The following is a 9,957-nucleotide window of genomic DNA, read 5'->3' as shown; positions in this document are numbered from 1 at the left end:
GAGGATCAAGGAGTCAAGCATGCCCTAGCAGCCCAGATCCAGCTCAATCCCTACTGCTAAAGTGCTTGTGTTGGTGCATAAAAGCAGCGGGCAGCTCCCTGAAAGACACCCACCCACCCACCTTCCATCCATGCCTAGAGGGTTGCTGGACTCAGACAAGTTTATCTCTTCACCCCACTCCGGGGAGTCAGCAGTGGTGTGGTGCAAAGGGATGCAGAAGGTGACATCCCCGGGGGGGGGGGGTGGTGCGGGGGGGGAATGGCTGCTAAGTCCTGCTTTGGCCACTAGATGGTGCTGTTCTAGCAGGACAGCACCAAGGTGGGGATTATCACTGTAGGATCTTTGTGCGGAATCCTACCAAAAAATAAAGTTAAAAACACAGTTTTAAAATGGTCTTGAAAAACCAGAGAGGTTAGCATTTACCCCCTGCCCACCGGCACCCCCCAGCAAGCGGGACCAGTATGCTCAGGCGAGCACGTGCAGAACTGAAAGCCCCGCCTGTGAGGCTCCAAGGCTGGACGTAACGGGGGAGTTGCCCTGACCGAGACACACACTTAGGAGACCTGTTATTGGCTGGGTCCTTTCCATCCCAGACAAAAACCCAACTCAACAGCAGCTGCTGAAAGTCTGCTTTTCTCTCCCATCCTTGGGGGGAAACGAGATGCCAGCGTGGCCTGGGGCTAGTCTAAGGAAATGATGTCCGGCCTGCAGCCCGGGAGAGCTGTGCTGTTACTCATTGTCCCGCTGTGCCCATGGCTCTCCCGCAGCGTGTTGGTGGAGACAATGCTGCTGATGCGCCCGCTGGCGGGGCTGATGCTGTTGTGGGATCCTGCCATGACGGGAGCCAGGGGGTTCATGAAATGGGTAGATGTGCCTCGGTACTGGAAGAAATGGCTCAGGGCATCCTGTTCATCCAGGGAGGTGATCACGGAAGGGCTGTAGTGCTGCCAGGCAAGGAATAGGGCATCAATCGTCAGGCTGGGTGCCCATTCAAACCCCTCCCCCCTCCCAAACCCCCTTGGGTGCTTAGAGCGCTGGCGGTGCCCAATCTGCAAGGGGAACAGACATCACTGCAAAGCAACAGATTTCACTGCTTGCGCTACCAAGAGGGGGGGAAAGGGAACAGCAGGCAAGGAAAGAATTGAGTCACAAGTGATGCTCCTGAGATTTGGGGGAACTGTACCAGTTTACCAAGACTTCACCTGAGCCAGCTGCTTCCCATTTGGTATAACCCGCCAGAGAGCTTGGGCTTTGCTGTAGCTGGCACGCCATGGCAGGTTAGAACGGCGCATCTGAACAGGAGACACGCAGTGGTGGCGAGACAAGGCCCAGGAAGGTGAAAGGAGCCTATTGTACCAGCTCTGAAAGGAAATCGCGCTCCAAGCTCCCCTAAGTCAGAAGAAGGTATTTCTAGCTAGCTCAATCACCAGCTCTGCCCTGAGTCACCTGTGAAAGGATCAAATGCCAGGCAGGCAGAGAGCAGCCCCGGGTTAACAAAAAATATATATATATACGCCCACTTTCTAAACTGCACTGCAAGTTTGTCCAGATTCACTAGCAGGTACGTGATACATTTTCAACTCAGCGCCCTACCCCCTTCCAGAACCTGGAGCAGTGAGGCAGGGTGAAGAACACAGGTGCAAATAAGGAAAAGAAGAGTCATGTATCGAAAGCAAGAATCCAGCATTCCAAGCCACAGACAGCACATGGACCATTCCAGGCAACAGCAATGGAACCCAAAGGCACGTGGCTGTGCTTGGCCATGTGAAAGTTAGCCACATCAGGCCCGGATTGCTACAGTGGAGGAGGCGGAGGATTGGCTGAGAGGAAAAGGACAGGGTCACTGGGCTACAGATTTGCCAGGGAGGAAAAGGAAAAAAAAAAAAAAAAAAAAGAGAGAGAGAAAGACAGCGCCCCCCAAACAACCTTACCTGATTTTCACTTTGAAGGAAGGTAAACAAATCCAGACCTAGAAAAATAAAAGGGGAAAAATAACTTAATAGTAAATAAATGTATGGGGGAGGGAGCCAATTTGTGCTAGATTTCAAGAGTCAACTAATGGGATGGGATGTAATTGCTTCTTTAGAGACTGTGTTACGTCCGATCCACCTCAATGCTGTAGGTCAGTAACGGACCATGATGGCTGCCTTTTTGGCCAACACCGGGGAGAGAAGTGGGAACTTTCAGAGCTAAAGGCATAAGCTGCTACAGCTTGAGCTAACAAGCCAAGGCTCTGGAGCTGCAGTTGTCACAACTAAGATCCTCTCTAGACTGGCAGAGGGGGGAGCTGTGGTGCACACACCCCGGTGGGCTACAAAGCCCTCTGTAACTGATCATGTAGCCTTGGTGTTGAAATACATCGGGGGCCAGATTCTCACGTGTACACGTCTGGCAGCGTTAGGGAACCTTAAAGTGGGTGCGTGTCCCATCATCACTGGGCAAAATTTACTAGCACATTTGCCAACTATCTATAGGATTCACTTTAAATAAGAATCCTTAACATCATGCACTGCTGAAGCGCAGCCATCTCAGGGGTGGAACGCAGCAGCTGTTTAACAGCGCTCAGCAACGCTACCAAGCAGCTGAGGATAGGGGAGTACAAAGCGTGTTTACAAAAGGAAGCCACAGGTGGAATTTAGGGAGGCAATGTCCCAAAGCGGAATGGCCCAGATGCTGGTGTTGACAACATTTTTCTTGCAAAATGCACCCTAGGTCCTTAGTGTCACAAAGCTCAGGGCTAGAGCTGGGTGAAGAGGGTTTTTTTTGTTGCCAAAAAAAAATGTAGTTTCGGTCAACCCGAAACTGTTGCCTGGGATGAGGGAGACGGAATCATGACTCTGGAGCAGAGATTTGAGCTCAGATTGACCCCCTCCCTGGTGAACACCCCACCCACTATGCTACAGACTACTCTGGGGTGGGCTGCCCTCAGTCTTTTCTGTTGCAACTGTTCCACTTTGCATAAACTGTTAAATGTTCATTGGGCCAAAGAGAGAACAACTCTCTAGGCCGGCAAGTAAGGCCTCACCCAGGAGGCAGGAGACGTGGGTTCAGATCCCTCCTGTGATTCCAGCAGAATGAAATGAAATTTTTTGTACAACCCGAAATGGACACCCATGTGCTGATGCCAGACAGCTAGGAACCAGCTAGTTTATCAAAGCTTCCTAACAGGCCATCAGCCTGTTACCGTGCAAGGGTTCCACCAGCCAAGGAGGAGGGAGTGTGCTCAGTGGTCTGTGTGGGGGACTGGAAATTAGAACACTGCTCGTCCGGTCTCTGCCCCTGACTTGCTGTGTGACCTCAGGGCAAGTTACTTTCTCCCTCTCTCTGTCCCCATCTGTAAAGTTGGAATTTTAAGGTCTCCTTCAGTGGGGCATGGCGAGTGATTTTTGTGAAGCACTTGGAGAGATTCAGATGACAGGAAGCTGTTTTCTAGAGCAGTGAACTATTGCCTTGCAATCTTAGATCAGGCCTGAGGAGGTTGCAACTGAATGACACAAATCTCTCCACTCTTCCAGGGTGGAGCTGGCTGCCTCCATTTCCCCTTATGGCAGCCATGGGAGCAAGACCAGGAATGGAAATCTCTGGTCATGAAAAGCATTAGCCACCAGGCCAGCTAATGGGTAGATCTTCTCCATCCTCTGTTACTAACAATCAGCTTTTAATTTATTCTGCCTCACTAAGGAGCTCACCTGCAGGTCTGCAGAAATCTCGCACCAGGGCTGGTACTTCAGGCTCCTGCTTCCTGGCTAAGAGAAATCTGCCATTCAACTATCTGTGCTCTGATCGGCAACGGTCATGAGGCTGCTCCAAGCCTTACAAGGCTGGGCGAAAGAGTGGCCCAAGTGCCTTTGTGGGTTAGATCATACATAGCTGATTGGGAGGCCACGGGCGCTGGTTGCTACAGCTGAGGTCTCGGTCTGGTAAACTGGTACAGTTGCCCGAATAGGTGATTTGGAAAGAGCTGCTCTCCTTACCTTGAATCTCTGAGGGCACCTGGTAGGAAGGATGGTATTCAGGGATTGGGAGGCTGGAGAGATAGTCGCTGCCGATAGCTGCCATGGGAGGACTTCGAAGCACAGAGGATGGCTGGTGATCAACATTTAACACCCTGAAATGGAACAGAAACCCAATAAGGCAGAGCAAAGCGACCATAACTCTGGGTGTGAAACACACCAGCAGCCTGCCCTTTAAGTCAGGGACAGCGAAGCACCAGGAAGAAACCCCAAGAGACAATACTGGACACCAAGCAGCAGGCCCCACCCCATCATGGGAAATGAGACACAGATGCAGCGTCACCATCTGTCCTGAACGCCCAGCCCCGTTAGGCCTCAGTTTCAGGTGTCAGAGCTTATCAGTGACTAGCTGCACTCTTGTAGGGTGCCTCCATCTTGGTCACGGCATGTTCCCAGAACCGTTATCAGCTGTCCTACCCATGCCCTCCGCTTGTGCATAGAGGGGAGTCAGCATCATGCAGTGGGCAGAGCACTGGACTGGGACTCAGGAGACCAGGGTTCTATACCCGGCTCTGTCACTGGCCTGCTGGGTGACCTTGGGCAAATCACTTCCCCAATCTGTGCCTCTGTTTCCCCATCTGTAAAATGGGGATAACGCTACTGATCTCTAGTGGAAAGCATATTCTGAAGTCTACGGATGGAAAGCGCTATATAAAAGCCAAATATTACTAGCAAGAGAAAGAACACGAGGTCACCTGTTTAAAGATACACGGCTAAAATAAAAATCACTTACAAAAAAATCTGACTTGGATCTAAGGTACTTCTATAGCCTCCATTACGGCAGTACCTGAGCGCCTCACAACCTTTAGTGTTTATCCTTCCAACTCCCCTGTGAGATAGGGAAATGTTATTTATCCCCATTGTACAGAGGAGGATCCCACCACCCTGCTCTTATCCATCGCTTGTTATCAGTAGATCTCATAGAAGGTCAGTATCATTCTTCCTGTTTTAATGATGGAGAAACTGAGGCCCAGATCTGCAAAGGATCTTCCACTGATTTCAATACCTTTGTGGATCTGGGCCAGAGAGACTACGGGTACGTCTACACTGCAAAAATCATTATCATCACCACCACCACCGCTGCAAATCTTAGAGCCGGGGTCAACTGACTCAGATTTGCGGGGTTCGTGCTATCAGGTCAAATACAGCAGTGTAGATGTTCCTGCTCAGGTGGGGCCCAGGCTCTGTCACCCAGCAAGAGGGGGGTAGGTTTCAGATCCCGGGCTCCAGCCCAAGCGGGATTGGCTATACTACTACTTGTAGCCCCACAGCACCATCCGCAGTCAGTTGATCCGAGCTCAGAGACTCATTGCTGTGGGAAATTATATATATTTTTTTATACCAGTGTAGACATGCTTTAAGTGACAGACACAAGGGCCCCTTCATCATACAGGGGCTGATCCTGCTGCTGTTGAAGAAGCAATATAAGCCACAATCCCATCAAACAGTGTTTCTCAAAGTGTGAGGCATGCACCCCTCCCAGGGGCACAAAGGACTGACCAAGGAGGGGCACAACACCCGTGCCACGGAGAGAGGACAGTGCCCAAATTAATTTTTCTCTTAAATGGTTTCTGACATTTGGAAACCAGACAAGGGAAAAGCACGGTCTGTCCTGCTCTACACAGAAATTATATGCACAAAAGTTGATACAAACTCCTGCATTTTTGTCCACCAGTCAAACCAGCAAATAAACCACCAAAGTTGTCATGCCCATGCTACATATTCCAGGCCTCTCAAATCAGTACAATTCCCCAAACACTCTGCTATACCTGAGTGGGCACCAGTTCAACATGAAGCGATCGTGAAACTCAAATACAATGAGGGCTACACCGAGTTAGTGAGACGTCACACTTTGTGAATTAAAAAAAGGAGTCACATAAATGAAAACAGTATCTAAGAAAGTGACACAGGTTATCGATCCCCATGCTTCAGGGAACGCTCTGATCATGGCCCAGGGTCAAGCTGAGATGTGCCTCCCACCCCCTTATACTATGGTATCAATACAACTGGCAATGTGTATTACTGCGAGGGTGGAGAGTTTGCTTTCCCCAAGCGTCCTGTATAGACTTCCAGAGACAGGACACAGGACTACCGAGACCACTGGCCTGGTCCAATACATTTTCTATGAATGGGACAAGCTGCCTCTCCTTGTTACTGTGACATCTGCAGCATGCAGGAAAGAGAGCGAAGAGGAAAACCCAGAAAGGGTTTACAAGACGTGTCCTACCCCTTGGGCCCTACTGCTGACGGGATAGCCACAGTGGAGACAGGGCACTGTTTCTTGATAGGAGGCTCCTCTTCATCTGACGAGCTGTCCAGCGTGAGGTCGATGACCTCCACTTGCTTTTTGCTCTCCAAGGAGTGCTTTCCGTCGGAGCCCACGGCGTAAAGGGAGCTGGCTGCAGAGAGAGGAGAAGCAAGACGCTGCAGTTAGCCAAGGTAGCTGAAGGCAAAGCATTGCCCCACTTCTATAGCATCTTCCATCCGAGGATCTCAAATAGCATTAAGCCTCATAGTAAAAGTGTCATCCTTTTTTATAACAGAGTATTAACACTGGCGTCCTAGCTACATTTCAGCTCTAGTACTTGCTTTCAGCCTACCTAGAATTACCCTCTGCAGTTTCAATTGGACATGGGATTCTCCTTCCTTTCCCATCGTAAGCGGTTATGTAGCACTGCTGTGCCTTGTTAAACACCTGCCGTGTTTCTTGGCTGCACTTCAGTGGTGCAGCGACCCGCATATACAGATCGTATTTCAAGTATCTGAAATGCTTTGGACCCTTCCAGAGAAAGGTGCTATGGAAAAGCAAGACATTTTTAAAGAGATGGTGCCCATAGCTCCCGTACCCTCAATCCCATTGTACGTAGATGTCGGGCACACCTCCTGGTTTTCTTTCTTGGGCTTCATGGGACACCAGGAGCCATCTTCCATGAACTGGATCTCATCACAGTCCGTGCACGAGTTGAGGATTTCCATGAACAACCTGTCACACAATTGAGCAAGAGCATATGCTGAAAAAAGCCGTCCATGAAAAGACCCGCACCTCTGAGGGAGCCTGCCTGGCCCTGAACGCTTGGGTGTTGATGGTACAGACATGAGGGGGGCTCATGGTACAGACATGATGGGCTCAGGGGACTGGTAAATGAAATATAGAGAATTACATTTCCAAGTCCAGCTCAGGCCAGTACTGACCAGGAGTCAGGCTGGTCTATGTGGAATGAGTGGGAGTGTTAGACTAAGTTGTTCAAGGCAGGGACTGTCTGTACATACCAACATTAAGGGATTAGCCTAAAAAGAGTTTCCAGGCTGGTCTTGGACCCAGAAACGTACTCGGCTTACCCATCAATGATCAGGCTGTCATAGGGGGCTTTCTTATCACACACAGGGCAGGTCCATGTAGGTTTCTTCTCGTTCATCTGAAGGTAGAGCGCCGCGTCAAAGCACTGGAGGTGGGTGCAGGTAATGGCTCGGCAGGGCACTATTAGCCTCATCTTACCCAGCTGGAAGACAGAGAAAGGAGAAATTAACACGGTTTGATACAAAGTGCTTCCACGGGGCACCAGGAGAAACCAACAAGTCCCATTTTTTCCTATTCTGGCCCTTTCACTGAACGTGCCCAGGAGGGGTATGTGATGTAGCATCAACTAAGGCTTCACCATGGATGGGAAAGCTGAACCTCCTTGGATCTCCCACCCCACACATACATCCTAACTGGTGAAAGTGGAAAACTTTACACAGCCTTAGTCAGTATCACCCAGTTTAGGCTATGCCCAGAAAATACTATATACATATGGGTGTATACGCTGAAAAGTTTGATCAGCATTTCCAGCCAACTTTTACGCATGGGGAAAAGGGGCTGGTTTAATAAAAAGACTCTCAAGGAGGAGAACCTTTTATAAAACCGGAACAGCAGCATTAGTTTTGCTGTTCCCGCATGACATTTTTAAGCAAACACCAAGTGGATGTTGAAGCATGGAGAACTCGTATAGAACCCACCGGACACATGAGAGAAACCCGTAAGCTCGTTGTCGCTATCTCACTGTCGGGATCAGCTGTTAATTTTTCTTTGACTGAAAGGAAAAAAGTTTCTCAGGTCTATTAAAAGTGTTAGTGATATTTTTAAGATTATATATCTTATAGTATGAAGTTAGCTATCTAGGAAGTGTTTATGGTAGCAAACACATTATTTCTATTGTATTTGACCCCCAATCAGGGGGCCCTTGGGCATATAACAAAAAAGATCTTACAACCCACCTTTAAGAGGAAACAACCGGTGGAAACGACAGACAAAGGGAACATGCTACCGGTGAGCCAGCCTATGATTAGTGCACTAAGCAGCAAGCACAACCACCAGCTGCCTAATCACTGTTAAGTGTTGGACAGACATCCCAGCACAGAGGGGTTTTAAGGAGAGCTTGAAAGGAGGAGGGCAGCCTTGTGAATTTTTACATGATGTTACCAGCAGCCACGCAGTTTAACCCCCTTCCGTCTACTCACAACTCAGGTATCTTTGTTTTCGACGGCAGTTCATGCTTTTCATAAAAATGGGACTGGTTGCATGTGTAACCTTATGCGTATGTGTGTTTGCAAGAGGGCATATGGGAATTTGGGCTTGCCTAGTTTGCTGTGATAGGATTCAGACCTATTCAGCTAGAGATCGTGTAACAAACAGTTAAAAAACTTAAAGCAGCAGCTACTCACTCAGGGCCCGGGAGTGGTCTGGGTTCCGAATGCCCTTGGCTCTTAGCTTCTGTAGCAGTGTGACTGAAGTCAGCTGTTTCACCAGGTAGACTGACAGAGAGTAGTTCTATTGACAGAAAGACTGATGTTAGGCCTTCTAGCCTGCAAAGCAAACTGCTGGGGAAGAGGGCTCGTCTCTGTTTGCAAAGCCTGGAGTAACTGTACAGTGCTGTAAAAAGGGATTTTTAACAACTACTAGTGACACTTTGTACCTGTATAACACCTTCCTTAATGTCTGTACAGGCCCACACAAATATAGGCCCTTTCCACAAAAAATTCTTGTGCGCTTCCACAAAAAATTCTTGTGCGCTCCCACACTAGCCCTGCAGGGGGAGGCCTGGCTCCTTTTCAGGAGTTGCACCTCAGGTCTTTGGGATCCCTTGGCAGGGGTCTACTGGGACCAGCTGTCCCTCCCCTGACCCCCTTTGGAGTTAATGAAATCCAACTTTTGGGGAGCCTCCACAAGGGGACCCATGCTTTAGGCACTCCCCTTTGGTAGCTGGGCCTACTGTCTACAAATTGATCTGCCAACCGGCCCACACTACGTGAATTCTAGGTGTCCAGTCCGCTAACCACACACAAGCTCCAGGGGACACATTTCACACAATTGCTCTAAACTCCTCATACAAAGATTCCAGAGTGGCTCCTTTACCCCACTGTGGGAACAATTGCCTATCAAGGTGCCAACCTCCATGTACATCACTCCCTTGTTCTTTTACACACCCCGAAACCTTTTCTCGTAGGCCTCAGGTGTTAAGTCAAACACATGCAATAAGGCTCTCTTGAACGGTTCATAGTTCCCAGCGTCCGTCCAGTCCACTTGGCTATATGCCTCAGTGATTTGGGGACCCAGTAAGGGAGTGACACTATGCAGCCAGTCTGCAGGGGGAGTTTGGTTCAACTCACAAACTTTCTCAAAGGTGGGGAAGTAGACATCTCTTCCCCCCACCACTTCCTGGAATGGGACCAATAATTTAGCACCTATGCCCCCTGCAGGGCGGGCATCCTACAGTCTCTCCCCACTTACTGTTCCTTTTTGTCTTTCATTCAACTGCTTTTCCACATCCTGTTTCACAATCCTCTAGTAACTGGCAGGGCCGGTGCAAGGAAGTTTCGCGCCCTAGGCGAAACTTCCACCTTGCGCACCCCCCCACCCCCCAGTCCTGAGGCGCCCCTCCCGTGGCGCCCCCCCCCCCCCCCCCCG

At 49.7% G+C, this 9,957-nt stretch overlaps 1 protein-coding gene across 2 annotated transcripts in view; it reads right to left on the bottom strand.

Annotated features, from left to right (window-relative positions):
• Positions 1-534: 534 nt before the first annotated feature.
• Positions 535-9,957, bottom strand: part of PIAS3 (protein inhibitor of activated STAT 3) — a 31,523-nt gene continuing 22,100 nt past the window's right edge. The window contains exons 7-14 of one of the 2 annotated variants that reach the window (XM_065419840.1): positions 8,715-8,820; positions 8,010-8,083; positions 7,353-7,513; positions 6,845-6,996; positions 6,241-6,412; positions 3,975-4,108; positions 1,932-1,969; positions 535-944 (exon numbers count right to left, since the gene is read on the bottom strand). In XM_065419840.1, coding sequence (XP_065275912.1) covers positions 681-944; positions 1,932-1,969; positions 3,975-4,108; positions 6,241-6,412; positions 6,845-6,996; positions 7,353-7,513; positions 8,010-8,083; positions 8,715-8,820 — 1,101 coding nt within the window. In that variant the 3' untranslated portion in view covers positions 535-680. The remainder of the gene's footprint in view (positions 945-1,931; positions 1,970-3,974; positions 4,109-6,240; positions 6,413-6,844; positions 6,997-7,352; positions 7,514-8,009; positions 8,084-8,714; positions 8,821-9,957) is intronic. The other variant, XM_065419839.1, reaches the window with a different exon arrangement.

This window comes from Emys orbicularis, chromosome 20 (genome assembly GCF_028017835.1).
Source record: "Emys orbicularis isolate rEmyOrb1 chromosome 20, rEmyOrb1.hap1, whole genome shotgun sequence".
In the NCBI taxonomy this organism is placed as follows: Eukaryota; Metazoa; Chordata; order Testudines; family Emydidae; genus Emys; species Emys orbicularis.
The sequence above is the reverse complement of the archived record's forward strand: the minus strand, read 5'-3'. Positions and strand labels throughout refer to the sequence as shown.